This window comes from Trichoplusia ni, chromosome 14, assembly GCF_003590095.1.
Source record: "Trichoplusia ni isolate ovarian cell line Hi5 chromosome 14, tn1, whole genome shotgun sequence".
Taxonomy (NCBI): Eukaryota; Metazoa; Arthropoda; class Insecta; order Lepidoptera; family Noctuidae; genus Trichoplusia; species Trichoplusia ni.
In genome coordinates, this window is record NC_039491.1 from 8,848,149 (window position 1) to 8,873,682 (window position 25,534).

At 34.7% G+C, this 25,534-nt stretch overlaps 2 protein-coding genes across 2 annotated transcripts in view; one reads left to right on the forward strand and one right to left on the reverse strand.

Annotated features, from left to right (window-relative positions):
* Positions 1-25,534, reverse strand: part of LOC113500612 (tachykinin-like peptides receptor 86C) — a 57,369-nt gene that overhangs the window by 19,167 nt on the left and 12,668 nt on the right. Inside the window, exons 3-6 of the mRNA XM_026881465.1 lie at positions 19,931-20,032; positions 14,574-14,708; positions 9,198-9,275; positions 202-352 (exon numbers count right to left, since the gene is read on the reverse strand). Coding sequence (XP_026737266.1) covers positions 202-352; positions 9,198-9,275; positions 14,574-14,708; positions 19,931-20,032 — 466 coding nt within the window. The remainder of the gene's footprint in view (positions 1-201; positions 353-9,197; positions 9,276-14,573; positions 14,709-19,930; positions 20,033-25,534) is intronic.
* LOC113500611 (lactosylceramide 4-alpha-galactosyltransferase-like) lies at positions 17,101-18,138 on the forward strand. Its single transcript, XM_026881464.1, has 2 exons — positions 17,101-17,913; positions 17,981-18,138. Exons 1-2 carry the CDS (start codon positions 17,207-17,209, stop codon positions 18,120-18,122), a joined length of 849 nt encoding a protein of 282 aa, XP_026737265.1. The 5' UTR covers positions 17,101-17,206; the 3' UTR covers positions 18,123-18,138.

The following is a 25,534-nucleotide window of genomic DNA, read 5'->3' on the forward strand; positions in this document are numbered from 1 at the left end:
GTGAACACAATTAAATAACGTTACTTTAACCTCGACACAAGTCACTGAGGCTTTTCAATTCATTCGTATTATATTGAACTATGTAAATATTGACATTTGTTTGAAGTATAATTTGATAAATATAAGATTACTAGAAATAATGTACGTAGAACTCTATTAATAGTATAAGCTAGCAGAACTTCATAAACGCATTGGACATACCTTCCGTTTCGACCTAATGGAGTCAACCTGGCGCTGTGTCAGCTCGCCAATGGATCCTGAACCCCATAGAACTTTCCCCATGGCCGAGTAGAAGAATGTCATTCCCAGCATGGGAATGGCGTATGTCACCACGAAGAACAGCACCTGATACCTGCCATAAACAAAACACCATTATTTAATTACTAGCTGTTGCCCGCGACTTCGTCCGCGTGGTTAGAAGATATAAGTTATGATTTATACCTGCCCTATTTTTTTCAAATTTTACTTTGTATCTTCGCTCCTATTAGTCGCAGCGTGATAGTATATAGCCTATAACCTTCCTCGATGAATGGTCTATTCAACACAAAAATATTTTTTCAATTTGGACCCGTAGTTCCTGAGATTAGCGCGTTCAAACAAACAAACAAACAAACTCTTCAGCTTTATATATTAGTATATAGATAAAAAACAGACATAGAGCTAAGTCTGAACAGTCTGTTGGATACAGAAATTATTTTTCTACGCGAAGATCCCGCTCGCGGTAAGTTCTGTGCCGTGTTCAGTCGTCTAGTCAAATCTAGTGACATATAGGTTCAATTGGCTTTCATAGGACGTTTTATGAAAGGATCTATTGTTTTCTAACAGGCGTATATTAGATGCCATGCTTTAGAGTTTTTCAGAATACGCTTGGTTTCGACAATACACAAACACATCCACATAAACAACGTAGTAGTAACATCTTGATGAACAAGGCATTTACTGCAATTTATTTCAAAAGAAACTTCGTCCAAAACCATTTAGTCATAAGAAAGGACATTACATTATAACTAGTAATATCGATTACCGTCTAATCTACTTATTTTTTATCTGAACTAAGAACCCTTAATATCAAAGCATTAGTTTTGTCTGCATTTAGGAAAAATGCAATGACAGATTATTGAAGAAATAAATAAATACCGAGAACCTAGCTTGAGCCTCAAAGGATTTTCTCCAAGATCTAAAATCAAGGTAAAATTTGGTAATCTAGAGCCTTCCCAAAAACTCCAATAAAAGGCAATCTGTAGTGGTACGTACTAGTAAGCGGTGGAGTAGTACTTCGGACAAGCTGGGTTCCAATTTGGCTGGGAGCTGTAAGCCACAAAATGGCAACTACCATCGCATTCGATGACAAAGCCTTCTTGCTACATTTGAAGTAACCAGACAAAATTTTAGTAAGAAGAAAATTACCCAATTTTCCTCAATCGTTATTCTTGTATACCTATAACCTTTAAGTTTTACAATATTAATTTGGCACATAGCAACACAATGTGTTCAGTTTAAGCAGTAAATTAATTTAACAAACTTTGTATTATCCAAACTTGTATAGGGAAATTAAAATTTATGTTACGTAAACTACAAAGGCAAAATATGTGTATCAAAAATTACGAATAAACTGGCGCATTGTGCAAAGTTGAAATTAATTAAAGAATATAAGATCACTGTGGGTCTATTTTAAAATATCGTGGATTTATTTAAATAAAATACGCTGATATTCAGATTTCTGTTTTGCTTTTTAATCTTTCAATCTCTTTTAACTTGAATTCGACAACATCATAAAATAAGGCTTACCAAGATTCTGGCAGTGAACCAACATTTTAATAAATCATAAGGTTTGCATATTATTCAAGACTGTTAGAGCTGCGGTAAAAGTAATAAATGTTAAAATAACCCAGTTTGTGCTTTAAGAATTTATCTCATATAAAGGAAAATCATTGACTGAATACATATCCAAAAATATAATGACAATGCTAAATGAATTAATAGCATTTACTTCCAGTAAACTTAAAAATAAAAGTTCTATTTAATTCACAATTTATTCAGACTTTTGTGGCATTTTTAATTAGTACTTGTTTATTTACAAATGCCTGATAATTTTCTTTTATCTCAACTATTGGTCGTCTAACTACTGTACAACGGTTCCCATTAGACTAATTTTGATAATAAAAGTTGTTTTTTTTTTACTTTATCTGAAAACTATTGATCCATATGGCCTCTCCTAATATGTGAACATTTCTAATGTTCAAACAAAATACATTATTAGGCTTAAGGTTAGACGAGCAGTATGTTTTTTTACGTGTTAAGCAACACCACATAAAATCCACATGAAAAACAAGTTGTGACCTAAAATCAAACCAAAAATTAAAGTTGGAACGTGACTTTTTGCTAACTAAAATAGTGAAATTAATGTACACCATTTATTATTCCCGAAATTTAATTTCAGGCGACGGAGAATTTATGGTAAACGGTGCAGTTTTTGGAAATAAATAGTTGTGAAGGCATTTATATAGTTTAAATTTAATTTTTAACTAGTACTATAGGTTGAGCGTATTTTAGTATATGAGAGGACATTTGACTGTCCATTCTCGATAACTAGAAATCAAGTGATACGCAGTGCGCAACGCCGTCACGATTAAGTAAATACAGTTCCATATTTTAAGCACTTCTACCATTACCACCATCTGGTTTCCGTTTTGAATCTTTGGGTACAGAACCCTAATAAGCCTCTTCTAAATAAACGTGCCTTTCTGTGTAACGTGTAAGGATCGCACGAGTGTTTAATCTCATCGCTTGTTCAGATTTCTGAGAGATCAAGACTCACAATGGGTTTCGAAGTAAGTACAAGTAAAAAATAAAATTAAATGAATTTCGATTTTCATATAGTTCTCTTAAGATGCTATAAATATATCCATTGCAATCGATGTTATAAGAAAGGGGAAGATAATCAAAGGAAAACACCGCAGGAAAGAAAATAACAATTCCATCGCTCAATAAAATTGCAACACAACGCGAATTGAATTGCAACGGTTACTCTCTCTCTGATGTTAAATTGCCGGGAAATTGTGAAGCGGAAATTCGAAACGAGATTCTATAATTCTTCTACAGCATACCTCAAAGCATATTACGGAAATGAATAAGGACAATAATTCCAACTGGGCACAGGCCTCTTCATATTTAGGTAAATATTGGACGTATATTACCATGGCTTTTCCAATATTTGGAATCCAGGTCGTCTTAAAATAATTCACAAAATACATGTAACTTGGCAGTTTGTTTTCTTTCTTGCCAGAATGAGCATCAAACTGGCACCTCGTGCATACAAATCTCTTTCAAAGATCAACAAGGCCACCATTGAAAATTTTGGAAAGAGACAAAGTTAACTACTGATAAACCACTGCTTCTCTGACATCCTCAACCCAGTTAACAACACAACGCAATAACCCTAAGTAAGACTGGTTTTCAGACTTTCTAGCTTTTTAGTACTCGTATCATCCATCTAAGATGTATACATAATGTTCACAACAGTAATAGGAATCTACAATTTACGGTGCCTTTCGAATTACGGAGTAACTCGCTATAATGTAGATGGTCACCCTTCACGGGAAGAACGGATCATGCTTACAACTTTTGTACTTGTAGATTATCCATGAGCTCCTTGTGATGCAAAGTTAACACATATTGTGTATGTTTCAGGTACCAACTGAAAATATGAATATTAACAGCAAAGTACAGCCCTGTCCTAAAATCTCAAGGGCAGAGGTTTAAAATGATAAATAACTGTTTTTCTGAGAATCGAAATGAAAAAATGTAAGTTCGTGTGCAAGAGAAATTGAAGGAACCTTTTGCTTCTCGAGGAAGGCGTGAACTGAATAATATATCTTACAAGCCTTTTCATTTCAAAAACGTGAGCAAGACGCTTAATGATTAGTTGGTCCAGTAAAAAATAAAAATATCTTGAATCACGAGTCGCAAACCACTGCTTTGACCGAAAACGTGTTGTTTTGGCAAAAAAAAAACGAAAAAGTATTTTCGTGTTAAACGTTTACGAGCGCTAGTTTTTTTGTTTGTGCTCCATTAAAATTTTCCGTTGCTTTTCATCTTAAGTGAAATTTTAGACTGATTACGTTTTGGTGTAAATAAGACTTTTTACACAAGCTAAGTATAAGAAAAGGTGTTAATTAAAATTTCGCATATTTTATAAGTTGAAAGATATTTTATAAGTATTTAAGACTTACTACGGTGAAACATGACTATAATGAGTCATCTCTAAGGGGCAAGTGAACCCTTATATCGCGGGTCGCCATAAATATCATATTAAGTCTAGACATCATTGTAATACTAGCTTTAATGGTTAGGTAAATAACACGTGGGTGACAGTCTTTGTTCTCTTCGTTGTTCCGATATCTTTCATAATAATTTAAATATAGTGAACAAAAGAAGGTTCTTATCATCAAAAGGTTGTTCACTTAAATTTTGTATGTTAAAATATATTATTTTAATCTTTTGTTTTTGGTAACTTCTATGATGTTTACACATAAATGATATTTTTTAATTTTCCATCCAAGGTTTTGTTGAATAGACGAAAAACATTCCCTATTTAAATAAAAAAACTGGTAAAGTATGAGTGGGACTTGTGACTCTGCGGGTTCCATAAACACAAGTTCAAGAAAATGTTTACGCTTCAAATTCGTCTCCGTAGCAATGGCTGTTTAAACTTCAACGGCTTCACAATAACATCATCAGTGAATATTTTAAAAATTTAGTTATCACGGTACATGAGTTACAATGGTTACTGACAGGAGGAAAGACGGACAGACATCGGAGCTTCAGTAACAGGGTTCGGGTTTCACCTGTGGGTACGAAACCGAAAATGAATGTTCAATTTTATTTCCAACTAATGTCCTATAATATTATTACTAGTGTCAAAAAATAACCGCTTAAATTCTAATTTAACTAATTCCGAGATAAATGTATGTTTAGAACGATCATGATTTAATACAAAACCAAAAGCTGCATCTAGTTCCAAATGATCCGTTTAGTCATCAAAAGCTTCTGAAACTACAATTAGTAAACTAAATCAATTCAATCCGATTTCCAGAGCAATCCTAATTGAACGGCATACATAGATAATAATAGTGGAGAACTCAATGGAACAGCCAATGCTAACTATTCCGTATGTGGCGAGAGAGCGAGCATTATGGTAAAACTTGGTAGTAGCCTCCGTTCAAAAGTCGATCGAGTTAGGCTTAGGTAATGCACATGAGCGTTGGACTAGTATACATATATATTACGTTATTTTAACGCTCATTTTTCCTTGGCCCCAAAAATAATATCAACATAATCTTCTGGGATTTTTTTTATTAAAAATTTGGTCACTATCATTCTTGGTTTTGGCAATTTCCAGAAAACCTGCCAAGTCTTAGAAATGTTCGCTATACTGAAAAAGATAAATGAATTGTTTTATGTTTATTTTTTGTTCAGCTAGCTTAGCTTTAGTTTATGACCGTAATCACCATTGCCTAATTTTGATCTTTATTTCTGGCAGCAGCAAAATAAAATACATGAGATACAGCCTGTTGATGACGGGTGGACAGACAGACGCACAACGGAAACTCAGTAAAAGGTTCAGAGACAAATCATAAATCACGTGAATTACCGAATACGAATGTAATTTCCAAACCGCTTTTAGAAATATCATTAGTTTAGGGGTTTGTATTCGATCTTACTCAGTAGTGACATCATTAATCAGGCCTATATAGGCCCATCGTCTTGAAACGAATCGGTCTCCCTTCCCGATACACACAAAGTCCCCTTAATCAACCCATTTCCAAATTTTGGCAAAAACATTTTCAAACAATAGGGACATATCTTCGAAAGTCCAACATTTCCTGTACAATTGGGTAAACCACTATTATGTTTAAATAATGGTAGTTTGTCATGTATAGTAACGTAGTTGCCTACCAAGTGAAGTGAAAGGTATTGATAAAGTATTACAAAGGGCTCAATTGAAAACAAAGCCAAGCCTTAGCAGTTTGCTCAATAGCTGTGATATCTCAACTTACAATGGTTTATGTTTAAGATATCCTCCATTTACTACTAGATTTGATATCGAGTTTCAATAATGTGGATACGAGATCTTCACTATGAAATAAATAATAATGATTTGGTTTTATACTTGATTTGAATATTTAGAGTTAATATCTTGAATTCTGATTAGATTAGAGAAATGACTTCTTAGTCGTATAAGGGGATTATGGCTCTGTTTCAGTAGGAACATGACATGGATTTTAATGAGAAACTAGTATTCAACCGCGACTTTACTGAAATATAAAGATAATCAGTTTATTGCCTTTCTAGATTTTTCTTCGTAATTTTTGCAAAACACTGCCGTGCTAAATATTTAAATCATTTTGTCGCAGGAGATTCATAAACGTTCAAGACACATGAACAAAAAATCTAGACTCAGATCAAGCATTTGTGGATCATATGCGGAGGTTGAAATAGCACTACGTCGTAAAACGTGGGATGGACCACTCGGTTATCCGTGCAATCAAATGAACAGAGTAAGTATGAAATATAGCAAGACTTTGGTATCGAATGCAAAAGTAGCAGACAAATTATTGCTCTCAGTAAAGAAACAACAAATGAAGTGTAACCATCCGTGCATTCATCATTAAGTTAATGTTGTTTATTCTATAGCTTTTCTTGTCAACAATTTTAAAATCAGTAAAGAAACACAATAAACAATATTCAATCACTGCAGCCAGACCGAGATACTTAAGCAGTATCTATACTTAAATCCCTGGTTTAATTGTCTGAAGTAATTTACTAGTCAGAATTTCAAATGTAGAATGGTCATTCCCTTTGTCAGTTGAAGATAACATTAAACTAATTTAATTTAGCGCAGCATTTGAAAGTCATTGACGACCGAAGCTTTCAGTTACCTTTCGGAATATCAATTCAGGTGTCTAATAGAATTATCCACCCTGCTTGTACCGCTCGGGTTTAGCGTGCAAAATTTGCATGACGTACGGTCTGATGAGCTTTGTATGAGGATCTGGAAAATCGTTTGTCTGTTTTCAGAATTCGGTATTCATTTTGCCGCCATGGATCTCTTCATGGCAAAAGGTCGAAATTTTTACATTTTTTAACTTTATGTGTAAAGTTCTTTCTACTGCCACTCCTTCGCCCGAATTGAATAGCTTCTTTTTAATATTCTGATTTTTCTTACTTTTTTATTTTTTCAATCTTGATGTATTTTAATTGTATTATAGTTTTAAGAAAAATGAAGATAAACTATTCCTTCATTAAGATAAACACTCTCCAAATAATTGTTCGTAAAGTTTCGCAAAATGTCCACAAACTTGATCGACTTTGTAACATCTTTCAGAACTAGATGGATAAAACTTTTTTGATGAAAGTCAACCTTAAAAAAATACCTTTACGTTATGGATATTTAAGTCGTGACATTTTCAGATTTTTTGTTGCTTTTAGTCAAATTAACAAAAAAAACTTTTCTGAAATATTTTTTGTGAATCATAATTTAAGTTTTTATTTCTGGGTCATTAATATGTACATAATCAATTACTAAGCTTACGCACCTACGCAGAGTAATCCATTCTCTGGAAACCAGTGGTTCTGAAGATCAGGAAATGTTCCTTAAAACTATAGCACGTTATATTAAGTTTCATGAACATGCGGAACTGGGAAGTTTAGGAACAAATTATTCGGTAGATTGACTTTGCTATGAAATTGTTGTCTTACTAATTCGGACAGCTGCCAAAATAATCCGCCTACAAGATGACTATAGTTGAAAGCTTCACTATAATCTATTTATGTAATAGGGAGTGATTTGGCTAAGCTAACAAGTGGAAGGAACATTTCTTGCTTATTAACACGGTCTCTGAAGAAAAAATGAAAGTTTCCGGATACTCTTGGTAAAAACTCACTGTAAACGTGCAAAAAAGCTTCCTTGCCGCTTTGCACGTTTACAGTAGGTTTTTTTTAGACATAAAGTACCCAGACGCAGACACATATAATGGATCATCATCAGAATCAGATTATAATTGCTTATAATAAATAATACGTGGGGATTGAACTTGCGGCTGATCAGAAGAATTCATCTGATCCAATAAGCCTAGAAGCTATATAGTCTAGACAAAGAATTAGGTTCTGAAGCCATTTTCTGAAGTTAGAACATGCGATCTCGATCTCACGACTCCGGCAAAGGCGAAGACGGGACCGGAATTTTTTAGTCGGTAAGAGTCTGAGACATATAGCAGCCTTCCTTACCCACGGTAGGGGTTGAAGCTATTCAAGCCAATAAAAGGCGAATAACTGATTCATATTTATTGCTTCCGAACTCGGCAAAATTTTGAACCGTTCAACACAATTTTCGTCTAACAAATTTCTGTAGCAGAGAATGAATTCCCTTAACTTACATACGGTGTGACAGAATCCGCACAATGATCAACAGTTAAGGGTATTTGTTGCTAAGTCCATAGGTACATCCACGTGAAAATGTTTTAATTCTCAATTGTTTAGGTTAGGCTCAATCCTCATTATGTCGGCTTACATAATGTGTTATTCTTGGGTTTCACCCTCACCTTTGTTATGAGAACAATACATCGTGAATCAACAAAAATATAAACAAAATATGCTTTTTACAATCATGGCATTAATTTCATTACCTTGCGGTTTTTGTTTTATATTATGGTTTTATTTGTTCTATTAAGTTTTCTATTGTTTACCGTATTTATTGAAGGTGTGACACATTTTAAATGTCAGCACTTCTAAGTGTAGAGCTAATGAAAACTTGTATACAAAGCCGGGATTATATTATATCTGAAAAGAATACCGCGGCCTCGTCACACGAGAGGCAAATAATGGAACTGAGTGGGTTGTAGCCAGTAACCGTCTGAAACTCTTAGTCAACCCAAAGTGGGAGGAATCTACTTGATGATTTTTTTTACGAGAAAAAGAGAGGTCGTGCCAACATGTTAAGAATTTGTTTAAAGATATCTGATTATTATGATTCTGTTTACCACTTTATCATTAATAATCCTATTAATGTCATTTGTCATTCACCAAAACGTTATTAAATCTAACATGTAATGCTCAGTAGTTCAGCTCATGGGTGGCCCTCACCAAATCCGAACTAAGGAGGCCATAATACATTATAAGCTTTTGGAAATACTTACACAAAGTCCATGTATGATACGTCGGGGAGACCATCAGGCCAGGATAGCAAGCACGCCGTCTTCAGTGTTCCTTTGGACCTGTGAGTAAAGAAAAAGGAGTTATGAGTAAGGAACGAAATCCTACTCAGCTTAGTAAAATTTATAACGTGCATGTGATTAAACAAATATCCGTTACGTCATCCCGCTAAAACGTATTACATAGTCCACTAATCTTCAAACTAAGCAAAGCTCTGATTATGAGTTTTAGATAGCTGATAAACATATTTGAATGGAACTCGCAACCTCCAGTATAGGAGTGACAACTACTGGACTAACATTCAAGTCATTTTCTTCCTGCATCGGCTTAACATTCACGATCTACAAATGCATTTTCAAAGCCCAAGTTTTTTGTATCAAACAAAATTCAAGACTTATGAAATCCACTCGGTTGAAAACAAAACACCGTGTCGTGTTATAGAATAAATCTTCATTATATCTTTTGTACGGTAAGTGCACTAAAGACCTTCAAAATTGTTTACCTATAATCCAAGTTTTCCGAGTGATTAGAGTTACAGTAACATGTATAATAACGTTAATGATGACGTCACATAAGCCAAAGATCTTAAGATCTGATTATGGTATAATCTGCTTGCTTATACCAATACCAGAGTACTGAACCACCATGCTTCTGAGTATCAGATAATTATAACTAAATTGGCTAAACGCAAGAATATTAAGCTTTAAGCAGCGTAAATTGGAATTGGAGTACCACTCAATACGTTCAAAGCGTTCACGATTTCTTCAAAACAGTTTCATTTACGAATTTTTCAGTTTACAAAGTTTTTTTTTTATTATTTGTTTACTTCGAACACAAATGATTCAAATAACGGTTGGTAACGGTTTGGTTGGTAAAAAAATTCGACCTCAAACTAAGTAAACCAAGTCTAGGACTCTATTTTAGGAAATATATGTATGCTTTCTCTTCTCCGCAGAAGATATAAAATGTCAATGCCTACATTGAAATCCAATACAACCTAGTGCAGTTGTAAAAGGATTCTAGAAAGTCTCACAAAGGTACATATCACGTCAATAAAGGCTGCGTGAGTGCCTCCGACAACAAACTCAAAAGGGTTTTAGTCTCAAAATCATTTTATATTTACACTTAGGTTAATTTTGAAATATTGCCAGTCCTGTACTGACTGATCTGTTGGCCTAGTGGTTTGTGGCCCTGACTGCTTTATAAAAGGTCGTTTGTTCGATTTTCAACCAGGATAAATGTTTGTGTGATGACCACGACCATTTGTTCTATGTCAGGGTGTAATTTATCTATATTATGTATGTATTTAGAATTATTTAGATATGTTTATCAGTTTTTTTGTACTCATAATACATTATGACACTAGAGGGCGTTGTCTGAAAGGTTGAAGAATAATACATTTTTTTCGACACCAAATATAATAGGGCAATTTCGGCGTTTCATATTCTTGTATGAAAAACTAATTGAGCGTTTTATCTTACAAACGCAGCTGTGTCGAGACGACAGTTTAAAAGACCGTGAATAATGGGTGTTTCATTTAATACAAGTGCGTTTTCAGTTTTTTTTCTAGACAGTGTAGTGGTTAATGAACACACAAATCATGTTTTAACGTGTTTCGCAGTTCATGCTGTTATTTGAATATATTTTTTTACTACTGTTGTAAATGTAAATTTTATAGTTTTTAACTTAACAAGGGATTGGTTTTTGTCTTATTTATTGTCGTATTTCGTATAATTATGTATAGTTGCAACAGAGTAAAGTCATTCAACAACTGTTTTCTCAGATTTCAATAAACCCTATTTTTTTTCTAAATTAAAGGATTTTTTAAGTAACTACAAAAACAGTTTATGTCGAACTACATATTTTTCAATTTCCACCCATGCTATTTAACGACACCATAACATAAATCACGCTTACTAAAAGCTTTTAAGCAAGAGGTTTGTGGAAGGGAGATGGCGCTCTACATTCTGATAGCCGCATCTCATGTCCAAACTGGCGAAAATCCTTGTTATACGACCTTATAGTAGAGGGATATATCATCCATCAATCCTTCATTTTTTGGCTCACGTCCAGATTTCCGCGAAGATTGGGAGCAAACCGTTTTGGGCTAATAGCGTCAAGTCATTGCCGACAGCTTTCACAGCGTTATTGGTGATACATTAATGAAAACAAATCAATTTGACGACCTCCGTGGTCGAGTGGCGTACGCACCGGTTTCAAGGTGTCGCTAGCTCTGAGGTCCCGGGTTCGATTCCCGGTCGAGTCAATGTAAAAATTCACATTTCTACATTGTCTCTGGTCTGGGTGTTTGTGGTACCTTCGTTGTTTCTGAATTCCATACCACAAGTGCTTTAGCAACTTACTTTGGGTTCAGAACAATGTATGTGAGGTTGTCCGCATTTACTTATTTATTTTATTTATTATTTAATATGCTAAATGGATAGAAATACATACATGTACCTTATTTCTCTTTTTACTGATTTTGATTCTTAAATTTAAATTATTGTACGAAATTAGTATGGCTATATATACTATGGGTTTAGCGCACATAACCGGGAAGTAGATATGACCAATTTAATTCCAAGACAAATTTAGTTTTTTTTTTATATCGGATGTTCGGATATGTCACGGCAATTACCAGTAGGTATTACCGTACAGCGGTTTCGAACTTTGCATTATATTTTGCGTGATCTACAAAAATGCTTGCTCATAGTCTGAGTAATAGTTTACTTATTTAATTAAGCTTGATATAATTAATCCTTCTAAACGAACTTTTAATTTTATTTTAGTTACAAACTTTACATGGTTGAAATCTTCCTTTTTCACCTCGACATTTAATCATGTATTTGTGCTAGTTAACTTTGCCCGTAAAAGATTTCCCGTCATTATTTATTTAGGACGTAACTTCAAACGCGTACGAGAAATTATTTAACTTCGGAAATCGTAGGATGACAAACACCAAATGGCTTTGTGAGTTTTAATACAAAGGATGCTTAACTACGAGAGGTCGGTTTTATTTTCGAGGAATGAAGGATAAATACTATACATAAATATGCTTTATTTATTTACTTTGATCTTTTATAAATATATTTTGAATACAACTATTCTATACTTTTCTGATCATTAAAATTATTATCTATACTAATATATAAAGCCGAAGACCTTGTTTTTTTGAACGTGCTAATCTCAGAAACTACTGGTTCAAATTGAAAAATCCTTTTTGTATTGAATGGACCATTCATCAAGGAAAGTTTTATCCTAAATACCATCACGCTGCAACTAATAGGAGCGAAGATACAATGGAAAATCTGGAAAAACCAGGGCAGGTAAAAATCATAACTTTATCTTCTAGCCACGCGGACGAAGTTGCGGGCAACAGCTAGTATTTATATAAAGAAGGTCTCTTTCAGTTTATCACTCTTCAAGTTTTAAAACCGAACTTTCATTTTGTACAGACAACAGTCGCTCTAGTAGAAAGCATAATGAGATAGGAGGTGGCCTAAATGGAATCCAACTTTGCACGGAACAGCCAAAGCAACTCTTGTGAACCGAAGCATTGTCAAAAACAACAACTTGCATCTTGCACTGAGCTTTGTCATGCCAAGCAAACCGGTCAAGTACGAGTCGGAATCACGACACCGAGGGTCCCATGTCAATAGTTGGGAAAAGGCTAGGCCGATGAGCATGATATAGCGGCAGTCGAAATGCGTCATGCATTCAAGCTATCATGGTTCATGAGATACAGCCTGATGATGTTTAGACGGACGCACAGACAGAAGGAGGGACAACGAACCCTCATTAATAGTGTTCCGTTTGACCTTTTGGTACGGAATCCTAAAAGTTTTCGGGTACCTACTCCGACCGTTCCTGCGACCTATTTCTATTTTAACCGAGCGTCTTCTGTATTGTATGTATTAAGAATCACTGCTGTAATTCCATGGTGTACAATAAAGAATATTCTAATCTAATCTAATCTAATCTTCCAGTACATAATATTTCTCAACTTTTTGAAAAAGTTCTTCAGTGGTCCCTTCAGTAGTCCTTTAGTCTTCAAGTGACTCTTCGCCTGGTTTGAGATATTTTGTTTACAAAATATTGTTTTTTAAACAGATTTTCCCTTAACAAATGAAATCACATTTACGATGTTTAGACACCACCTGGTTTTGCTACTAAACTAAAAAGGTACTTAAATTGATTCAATTTTTTTAAGATTCTATGCAGATAAAATAATATAATGTTACACAATGATTTCAATATATTTAAGAACATAAACAATTAATACATTGAAAAAAATACCCATGTTTTTAACTTTTCACTCTACTCAAGTTTTACCAAAACCGGGCCAGCCGTCTTTATAGTTGTCAATTGAATTGTCATTGAGTTTGTAGCTACCCTAAAAATTTTAGCCTGGTAGCTTATCGGGAAGTGCCTCAAAATTGAGTAACAAAAATACAATCGGAACGACAAACACAGAAGTATGTTTCTTTGAAAGAGTGTATTAAAACGTGGGAAAACCATAAAAAAACTTGCTATAAACTATTTATCAGTAACCAAGCAAAAAAGACAAAACGACAGTGGTTTGCCGATCCATCCGACGGTCCAACGGTAATCCGTTAAGAATTCCTGACTGAACTTCCCAAGCAAATTAGTCCTCGAAGTTGAAGCCTCAGAAAACAAAGGAAACCCTTGGAAACAGGTCAAATAGACCATCAATGACTTGTTGAAGTTGTTCTAGTCTAAATGACCAGAAATAAAGGGGTACCGAAGTTTTTAATTACTTCCCAGAGGAATGGGGTTGAGCAGCAATACTTTTTATCCATAAATAAATCTCTTGATGGATAAACTTCTACTTCAATGATATAACTAGGAGTTCCACTGCTCAAAATTACGTCAGAGGTTAGTTTAAAATATAAAATTGTCCACAAAGTACCAGAAACTCCAAGTGGATTTCTATTTCAAACTTCTCATTTGCGAACTCAGCTATCGGCAAAAAACGAAAAACAAGTTAGTATTTTTATATTTGTGGAAGGATATATTTCACCAAAATTCAATTTTATACTCACATCCCACTAATAATTATACACGTTAGAATGTATGGATGTTTCTCCGTCTTTCACGCAAACTTGCTACGAGTAAGAAAGTTTATAACCAGGATTATCACAGGTTTTTGGGATCATCAATTCGTAGTGGGTGGGTGACAGCTACAAAGCACATAACTGCGAACTATGTATTAATGTCGGAACTTTTTAATAGCATTTTCATCTGGTTCCTACCAATGAGAACCCAAGACTTGTCAACCAGCATTTTCCTTCAAATTCGCTTAATAGCTCCAAAAAAAATCAGCTCAAAAAATAACTTACCTGTATTCCTTTGTCGTAGAGTACAGCAGACAAGGTATTGCGAGCAGCATGCCGCTGATCCAGATGCATGCAATCATGATGAGGGAACAAGTCTTCGACATCCTCGGACGCATCGGACGCACGATCGCTTGGTACCTGCACGAAAAACAACACGCTGTAGATTACTTGAGTGAAAAAAAGCAATACATAGTCCTACAAAGGTTAAAGAAATGGGAGTTAGCAAACTGATCACCCATCATATTAATTACTGATCCACTTAACCTCAAGTTCATATTACCATTGAATATTATTACTGAACAGGTATCACGTTTTATGAGATGATGATGAGGCTTTAATTAACAGGATTTCGTTTTTACCCTTTGCGTACGAGAACGTAATTATAAATAGATTATAGAAACATTAGTCACATTACATTTTCTACTTTACATCTGTCTGTCGGTCCATCCATCACAAGGTTGTGTCTCGTGAATCCTGGTAAGTAGGCAGTTGAAATTTTCACGGTTGTTGTTCCGTGTACTTGTACTTTTGTTGGCCAAATAAAGTACCAAAAATTCGTTAATTTATTTGTCATCTGTTCGTAAATCACTTCATTCGTTTCTATTCTAATGTCTTATAACATTATTTCACCGCTCACTATATAAATGTTTAACAAAAATTAGCAATTTAAAAAGAAGTAATTAATACTCCTTAAAATTGCACTTTTTATGTATGAAATGCAGCTTCATTTTACACCAGGATACTGGCTGCTAAGTTTTATTAAGATTAATTGACTTTGTACAAGACCGCGTCGTGTCACGATGCGGTTTCTCTTTATCAGCTGAAAATTTAATTAGAAAACAAGTGAATGAAAATACGAAGAAGTCTCTTAATAAGTCCTACCAACTCTCGGTTTAATATATTTGCTTTTACAAAGTGGGATTAAATTTAGCGTCGTTTTGATGGTTATGTTTGAAAAGAAAATAAAATAGTCGATAACTGAATTAATAGAATAATCAACTTTGAAGAGTCACCAGGATATGGAAAAAAATCATTTGTCTTTCAAGTTGCGTTATTTAAAAAACTTTATTGTTGAAATAGTAATCAGCAAATACATAGATCATAACAATACACTTCATAGTAAAGGCACTGATGTATATGAAATCTAAATTAACCTTTTACGCCTATTTTCCAAAGCAACAACCGTACAATTTTGCAAATCCACACTCATGTGTATGCAGAGTAAATCTGTCGGTCCGTTACAAATTCACGAATACATTACAGTACAGATTTCTGATTTTTTTAGATCTTTGACCTGATTTTTCAAATGCTAAAGGTATTGACGATTTGGGTATCAAATACCTATTATTATATTATAAATGCTGCAGTGCATGTGGGTATGTTTGGGTGTGTGTGTATTATTGTTGCCCCTCCAAGTCATATTGGCTAGATCGATTTTTCAAAATTTGATAAGGGCACCATAGACTTTTATCCGAATTTATTAAATATGGGCAATGTATCCAAAGCTATATTTGTAGTTTTAATTAATATCCTGTAATGATACTACCAATAAACAATTGTTTTCATTCTTATTAATCTATACTAATATATAAAGCTGAAGAGTTTGTTTGTTTGTTTGTTTGTTTGAACGCGCTAATCTCGGGAACCACTGGTTCGATTTGAAAAATTCTTTTTGTGTTGAATAGACCTTTTATCGAGGAAGGCTATAGGCTATATAACATCACGCTGCGACTAATAGGAGCGAAGATACAATGGAAAATGGGAAAAATTCTAACCACGTGGACGAAGTCGCGGGCAACAGCTAGTGTGTTATATTTACACAAAAGTAAAAGCAATGAAAACCGGTAAAAATACATCTCAAGTAACCGATACATCCTATAACCGAGTCACAATACTTAGGCCGAGACTACATTAGTGCGCGAAGCGAGTAGAGCGTCAGCGAAACGTGACAGAGCAATAAATCGTAGAGCGGCATCTCTCTCACCCGCAATTATATTATAATAAATAATAAATGCGGACAACATCACATACATTGTTCTGAACCCAAAGTAAGTTGCTAAAGCACTTGTGTTATGGAATTCAGATACAACGAAGGTACCACATACACCCAGACCCGAGACAATGTAGAAATGTGATTTTTTACATTGACCCGACCGGGGATCGAACCCGGGACCTCAGAGCTAGCGGCACCTTGAAACCGGTGCGTACGCCACTCGACCACGGAGGTCGTCATATTACTTCAAGACTTGGTGAAAGACGTGAAAGGCCCTCTGAGCTACATGCGAATACATGTGCATGTGTCTTGTGCAAAAATGTTGGTGTCGCTTTTAATGTGGTCCTACCATATTTAGTCATTACGCTCATCGAGTCACGTCGCAAATCGTTGACCAGTGTAGCCTAGGCCTTAAAAAAGAAAGTCTATATCTCTGTTGATGTTTTATTTTCCTCTCTTTATTTACTTAAAAACAGTACCACGGCTCATCATTTTTTTACTGTGATATATGTTAAACAAGTCACAAGTGGTTTTTATTTGAAGTTTATTATAATTATCATTTGATTTAACAATATTGTGGAATATAGAGAGCAGAAAATTAAGCCGTTTTAGTACAAATGTGAAGATATTCCTTATAATAAATATGCAGTCTTTAAAACATCGACTATGTGTGAACTCGATGTACTTAATTGTCGTTTTAGGCTGTGTTATGGCTGGATTCTTTTTAGTGTTTATATTTATAACTGAAGAGGAATTGGTAAAAGAAAGTGTCAAGTCACAAGTCTTAAAAGTTCCAAGTGTTAAACCAGAAACAATATATAATTTATCCTGCTTTTACGATATGCCAAAGTCAGATGATACGTTTGCGCCAATTGACGATAGATCAATTTTCTTTTTTGAGGCTTCATGTATTGGCAATTTGACCATGTTAAAAGCTTGCGCAGTTGAATCTGCTGCTAGGTGTCACCCTAAAAGGCATATATACGTGCTATTCAGTTCAGGAGTGTTAAATATCACAACGAAAAGCTTCATTGGAGAATTGCTCCAATATAAAAACGTAAAAGTTGCTCGTTTGCCTGTACGTGAATATTTAAACGACGCGCTCTTAGAATCAGTTTTGATGAATGATTCGAGGAAAAATATACGCCCTGAAGACTTCTCGAATATACTAAGAATGGTGATTCTGAACAAATGGGGAGGTATTTTTATTGAAGACGACATGATAGTGTTTCGATCCTTTGAATCTCTACCTCAGAATTGGGTCGCTAAACAAGATGTTGGAGTATCACCAAAGATCCTAGCATTTGGTACAGATGAAATTGGACGGAATATAACCAGTGAAATAATTAAGTAAGTTAAATAAATTTCCAGCAAATTAATTTGATAGAAGTTAAAATAAATTGTTATTTATTTGCAGAGATATTTCTAAATCATATGCTTCTGTAACTGAACAATATACTTTGTCAGATACTATTACCAAGGTTTTGAAAAAGATGTGTCCTCAAGAGTTTTCCAACAAAAGCATTATAACTTGTAAAGGTAAGAAATATGTTGAATGAATAGACTTATAACTTCGATTCCTTAGATTTGAATCTGAACTGGGATCTATTCAGCACAGTAATATCCACGAGCTGATAATATCCACCTTCGTAATCCTATTCAAATATCAAGAAAAGCTTTTCGATCCCTTAATATAAGTAATGGTGAAAATTGTTTGTTTTCCAATATTTCAGGTATAACAATATATTCAAGAGATTTGTTCTATCCAATAAAGTATTCAGATGACGTTTTTTACATCGATGACTCAGATGTAGACGTTGGGAACAAAAAAATTCCGTTCACTTATCACCACTTGATGAAAGTAGGTGATTATAATAGTATTGAAGAAACCGAACATCAGCCAGTACTAGATCTGGCTAGTAAATTTTGTCCATACGTTTACCAGAGGTACGAGTATACACATACGGAACCAGTAGAACATACCTTGATGTAGGAAGAGCAAATATCCTAAGAGCATTTATCAAGTATGGTCGTTACCGGGGTGATGGCAAAAAAATTGACATTGCGGCATCGGTGATATATATGGCAAAGGCGGTAGACTAAAATCCCAGATACTAGTTTGAAAAGGTTATATACCTGATGCCTTTACCGGATAATCTCGTGAGAAAACCGTCACATTTGAGAATTTTTGAAGACTTTTGTCATCAGATAGGCTTTTCAACTGAAAGAAGAAATATAAGAAGACCTCATGGTTGGTTGCTAGGATAGAATAATTCTGTAATTTAGTAAACATAATTTGTCAACAGATCAATTAGACAGACCTGTTAGTTAATTCATTTTTTAAATATTTCGAATATATTCTTTTGAGTAGGTAAGTGAATAGATTTAAGGTCCTTTACTTTTATTAAAACTGCCCATGAGTTCAGTTTAAAACATTTCGAATAGATTATGAATAAGTGATAGATTTAAGTAATGTACTACATTTATTAAAAACTCCTTTTAACGTAAAAGCTAAGTTCGAAGTCCGATGGAAATCAAATAATATTTTTCTATACTTCCACTATTCAGTGTTTTATATCGTTTTTATACAGAATCGTTTATCAATGTACCGGAAAATCTTGAAATTTTCCATTTCGCAAAGCGTTTTGAACGACTCGTCATGAATTACAATTTTACGTTTAGATTTGACATTCCTTTGAAGTAGTTTGCAATGTGTCTGAATCGTTTTATGAATACCTAAGAGATTGATTTAAATTTTTGTGTTTATGAATAAGTAAAGTTACTCAAATGTACTCAAGTTTTTTTTTTCTGACTGATGTATTTATCTATTGTCTCCTATCATTGTTAGTCAAAAAACTTTAAATGGTTTAGGTATTGTTCGGTATTCTTATTCATCACAAAAATGTTCTTAATATTAAACGCTAAATATTCAACATTCATTCAAATAGTATTTTTTTTTTAAGACACCTCCCGCACTAAGGAATTTAATTCTTGTATCGCAAGGGGTTTTCACAAACATACAAATCACATGCACTACACCCAGACTCAGAACAAGCATCCGTGGATTGCACAAATGCTTGTCCTACGCGGGGATCGAACCTGCGACACGACGCGCCGAGTGAGTTTGGCTTGGTGACCTCAACCGCTCGGCTATCCTTGCAGTCGAATAGATAAAAGTGCCAATTTCAAGAGGTGATAAAGGCGCTATTTACATTTGGCCAATATGATAACAAAATTTGTATAAAACCTTTTTAATAATAGGTTCTACTGAAGCCATAGTGCTGCCATCTATTTTTCTTTTCTCGAGGCTAAATATGACCGCTTAGCTATAATTAAATAACAATAAACAAAAAAAAACTTTATTTACCTATCAAAAGAGATTCCGGTAAGAGTAAACACGCTGGCCGCGACCGTCACATTCGCTATGAAGTTGCTCAGCTGACAGTAACGAACGCCGAACACCCAGTCACTGAAACAAAAGAACATATTAGGCTAGTACATGGAAGACAGACAAAGTAGAAGGGAAATGCTATTCCCTGCTGAAACATTATGGCTTGAAATAAAAAGCAAAGGTTCCATGTGCTTGAAAAGTATCTCTCATTTGGTGAATAGTTTGTCACATAATTAAAATCAGACAAGTAGTCTCTATTAGGTGTTTTATCATATATAATTGATTTTACCAACTATGTCGGAAGTTATTTTAAAAAATAATCTGTACTCTATACTAATATAAATAGCTGAAGAGTTTGTTTGCTTGTTTATTTGTTTGAACGCGCTAATCTCAAGAACTACTCGTTCAAATTGAAAAATTATTCTTGTGTTCAATAGACCATTGTTCGAGGAAGGTTTTAAGATATATAACACCATGCTGCAACTAATAGGAGCGAAGATACGATGAAAAATGTGGAAAATGTGGCAAAAACGGGGCAAAATATTCATCTTCGAGGGCTTCCGTTCAAAAATTCCTAACTTATCTCTACTAACCACGCGGGCGAAGTCGCGGGCAACAGCTAGTAAATAATATTTTAATTTCTGATTATTAAATGGCACTCATAATCAACAGTAATACGCTGTTAAATTAATCTCGCTTTAGCACGAAAGCTTTATGTCTCGAAAGTAAATACAATATGGAGATGACCGGTTGAAGTCACGTGACTCAGTCAGTCAGAGTCGGTATTACATGACGTTTCCGATTGTAGTTAAATGTCTAGAGACGGTTTGAGAATTTAATAAAAAAAGATTTAAATATTTTCTTCTTGTACAGATTGCAATTTTTTTTTGGCAACCGTTTCGGTAAGAGCATGGAGATTATCGTCTGTAGCTGAACTAGTTATCAGGGACCGGCCGGATACTCATTGAAAGGGTTTTTGAAGGGGTTTTTTTAAGCGCTTCAAGAAAAAACCCTATGACATATGTTACACCTTCGAACGGATTACTGGAACCCTGTTCTGAACAGGTTACCCTTTCACTACCCTGTAACACTGTAACAGGGTAACCACTCCAACCTAAGACAATGTAATATGCACTCTTTATCATAGACATTAGTTTGAAAATAGTATAACCACGAGCGCACGTGGCATCTTACCGCCCAGCTGCGCCATTGTTGCATTTACCGAGCGACTTGTAAACATGGAATAAAAATCATTGTGGATATGATCTTACAGTTTAATTTTGCTTGTCGCACATTTCAAACGTTGTGATATATATTTTTCGTGTCTATACTTGTAGACCAGGGTCGATAATTTTTAAAACCAAAAAAAATAATAGTAGGATGAAACCCATTAGAAAAGGAGGGGAATATTATAAAAATGAAAGGAAAAATAATTTACGGGCGATCTGAGGTCGGTGAAGGGGGTGGGAGTGACGTTTGAAGAGTAAAAAAAGGTTTTTCTCGATTTCCGGCAAAACTAAAATTCGTATCGAAATAAGTCAAATGGCAAAGTTGTAGAAAATAAAAAGATCTAAAACTTTTGTGTTTACATTTTTTTCACATAACCTCAAAATTTATGTGAAAAATCCAAAAAACCAAGATTGTGGTTTTTTATTTTTATCTTTTACAAAAATTTATTTTTGTAACCAAATTTGGTGAAATCTTACTTTTTTGGGTCCCAAATACGCTGTAATTTATTTGATTAAAAATATTTATTTTTTCACCTTATTTTGAATTAATATAAAAAAACACTCTAATTTTCAATCGAAACTTCACCCGTCAAATCTTCTCAGAAAATGCAAAAAATGAAAAAATACTTGTATTCGATTTTTATTTAAATTATTATAAATAATTTCATCTAAAAAATTTGATCTCATTTTATGTTCAATAGACCAATAATCGAGGAAGGTTTAAGGCTAGGTATATAAAATTACGCTGCAACTAATAGGAGCGAAGATTTAACGGAAAATGTGGCAAACACGGGGAAAAATATTAATCTTCGAGGGCTTTCGTTCAAAAATTCCTAACTTATATCTTCTAACCACGCGGACGAAGTCGCGAGCAACAGCTAGTTACCTATATGGCTGGTTTTCTTATCATGCTTACATGACGCGACGTTTCGCGCGTAGGTAGTTTGTCCGAGAGGCGCGACGCCTCGGCGATAGAAGAAAATCAGTAGTAGTCTTAGTAAAGCAATGAGGGGCCGCTAGGGTGCAAGTATGCAGCTCAAGTTTAGTGGGTAATTCAGGGTAACACGAATAAAAGCCTTTCGTGAAGGTAACCACTTCAAAGGGTTAAGTTATTGAAGGGGTTAACCCCTTCACGTGGTTACCATAATGAAGGTGTTAACCATTTCGCTGGGTTTCGAGGATGTAACTCGAACAAAAGGTAACACTGCGATATGAGTTACCCCGTGTACGGGTTACCCTGTCAAACGGCTTAACTCTAAAGTGGGGTTGTCCGGTCCCTGCTAGTTATATTCGAACGTTAGCGGTTGTGGAACTGTCATTCGGAAAAGGCAGTTAGTATTTCTAAGAAAAAAGAATACTATTTAGCTACCAGTAAATCAATATTGCCCGATACATATGACACATTTATAATTCACTGAACAAAAGCTATGTATTCAACTGTCAATCATGATTCATGTTCTAATAACATTTGAAATGTTATTAAAGTCAGAATGTAACACGGTTTATTTATTATTAAATGATGTAACGGTTTACTCACGCGTATTTATCGGGGGTTCCCGACTAGTTTCGGACCCAACCGGAGTCCTTTATCATGAGCTGACGCGGCGGGATCGCGTTCGACTCGCGATCCCGCCGCGACAGCTCATGATTAGGGAATCAGCTCATTTAATAATGAATCATTCTCACGATAGTTATTATAAAAATACGGTTTATTTATGCCTACAAATCAATAATTTATCTATTTCAATGTAATTTGTGGTCGTGTATTTAATGTAATTATAATAAAGGTTTTGTGACGTAGGTAATTGATGTTCTATCAATAAACGATCGTTATCTTTTCAGTACTCGACTTCCGCATAGTCTTTTTAGGTTTTTTTAAGGGTTTCTTAGGTTCTAAGACATATTTTTCCTTAGCCCATTTGAACATAAGTTTTTTTTTGTATTAATGTTATTGGGCTAGTCACGAAAAAGAATCAACTTTTAGACGGTTTCACCGTTTTTTATCAAACATGTCTAAGAACACTCATACGTAATTGACCTTAATTATAAAACAAATTAAAATAACAAACACATTTTATTAATAAATCTCATCAGCCCGTATTCGTCCACTGCTGGAGATAGGCCTCCCCAATTGCACGTCATAGAGATCTATCCAGGTCATGCTAGTCATCTTGCGCAGATCATCACTCCTCCGTGTCTGAGGACGCGGTCTCCACTCAAGAACTTGTTTTCCCCAACGGTTATTGGCTTTGCGAGTAATACGAGTACCTATGGCCAGCCCATTGCCACTTTAGCTTGCTGATTCGGTGGGCTATATCCATTCCGTCCAAGGTACTCTGCTGTATCACCTCATTTCTGATTCGGTCCCACAGAAAAATGCCAAGCATAGGCCTTTCATGGGAAAGTTAAAACGATGGTTATTATTTACTTATCGCGAAAAATTAAACAAACAACTCATTATACTCGTATTATAAATATTAATTTCCTGATTCATAATAAATCGGACATCAGATGTAATGGACGTTTCATAAATCATTTACGAAACCAAATGTTCGTACAACTGTATTGGCCGCACCTGGGCTGTGATGTGATCCGATAAATCCGACCGACACGGCTTTGTATTATTCCGTAACATGAGTTTCACATTACGCCTAATATCTGGCGATTATGATAGGGAGTATTAGAGAAATTAGGGAGTGAGGATGGAATAGCAATTATTTGTATACATAATGTGGTATTGGTTAAAATAATATAGATATTCCTTCAGCAGGATTTATGACTGATTAATGACGACAAATGAGTTTTTAACTGACTACATCGTTTTCATCTACTCAAAACGCAATAAAAGAAAGAATACGTTTTCACACGCTCTTTTTGTTGTTTTCTTGTGGTTTTCTAACAATTTCTATAGAGTAAATGTACAATAGTGCGAATGTAAGTCCTTGGTGAATCCAATACCAAGAATTAAAGCCACTGAATGTAATGAATTTGAGTATTGAATATTTCTATTAGTATGTTAACAAGACTCTTTCGATGAATAGGTCAAACTAACCTAGATAGTCAAAAATAATTTTGAATGTCAAAATACATTACTTAACCTAATTACAAAGCTGTGTTAAAATATGGTCAAGTGCGAGCTAGAATTATGTCACTAAATATTCCATACAGATTGCCAAAAAAAGATATGATGCAGTAAGAAATAGTCACAGATGACAGACCAACAGCGTAGCCCAAGTAAAAAAGGCTTTCATTTTTAACCTTCGGCTATGAAACTTTAAAAAGAACAAAATTATAGGGGGTAAAGAAAGATTTCCATTAACTACTTCTACAAACAACATAACCAAAAATATAATACTACTACGATTGATACACAATATACGTCCCATTAGATAAAAATGAATATTATGTCGTGTCACACGCATATAAAACAGATCCGTATTTAACCCCATAAATCATTGTCTTGTACCTAATAACAGATCGAAATATGGCACTTACGGATATTACTGAACGGTAAAATACTAGGTAGTACTGTGATATCGTATTCTATTCTGATATTAGGATAAATTCTATACTCATCATGTGCATTTATGTACTACCTATTGGGCGCTTTTTCTCGAAGAGGATTACGATAATTGATTGAAGGATTAAGTCGGGTATCCTTATCTGTCTATTGTCCAGTCGTAGGGACTAGAAAATGATAACATGATATAGAAAACTTGAATAAAAACAAAATGTGAAGTTTATTATTTCAATTAGGCAGTTTTCCAGGCACTTTTAAACGTGACTCTCGGTGCACGTATCGCAATGACTTGTAAGCCGAATTTACATCAAGTGTAACTTATGAGACCCAGTTCAGGCAAATCATTCAAGGATCACAGAAATGCGTGTTCTACGCGAAGATCGGAATTGAGACACGTCGGGCTCAGAGGGTTTCTCGTGGTGACGTCAACAACTCAGCTATCCGTCTCAGATTGGCTTTGGATTACAAAAAAAAACGTAGTAGTGTGATTCTTATTTCAATACATGAGTAATTCAATGAGGAAGGACTCGGAGACACGTAACTTATGGGTCAGATAGACAGATAGACGAAAAGCATAAATAATAAGATGGTTGCTTGTTTGTAAAAACATGAAATTAACCAGAACTTGTTTTAAGATGCGATTTAAAATTTTCAGTAAGCTAAAAATAACCATAGCGATCATTTTGCTTTTCCCGCAGATATGTTGTGAGTGTTGTTGCTTTTCCCTCAGATATGTTGTGACTAACCCCTGTCCATATTTTATTGTGTGAAACATGGCATTCGTTTTGACACCAGAACTGACGTCAAAGCTGAAAAGAGATAAATAAGCTT

Bases quoted from the DNA above. Each gene is read 5' to 3' on its own strand.
- LOC113500611 (XM_026881464.1), top strand. From the start codon at position 17,207: ATGCAGTCTTTAAAACATCGACTATGTGTGAACTCGATGTACTTAATT. The intron at 17,914-17,980 runs GTAAGTTAAATA...ATTTATTTGCAG, and splicing joins ATAACCAGTGAAATAATTAA to AGATATTTCTAAATCATATG.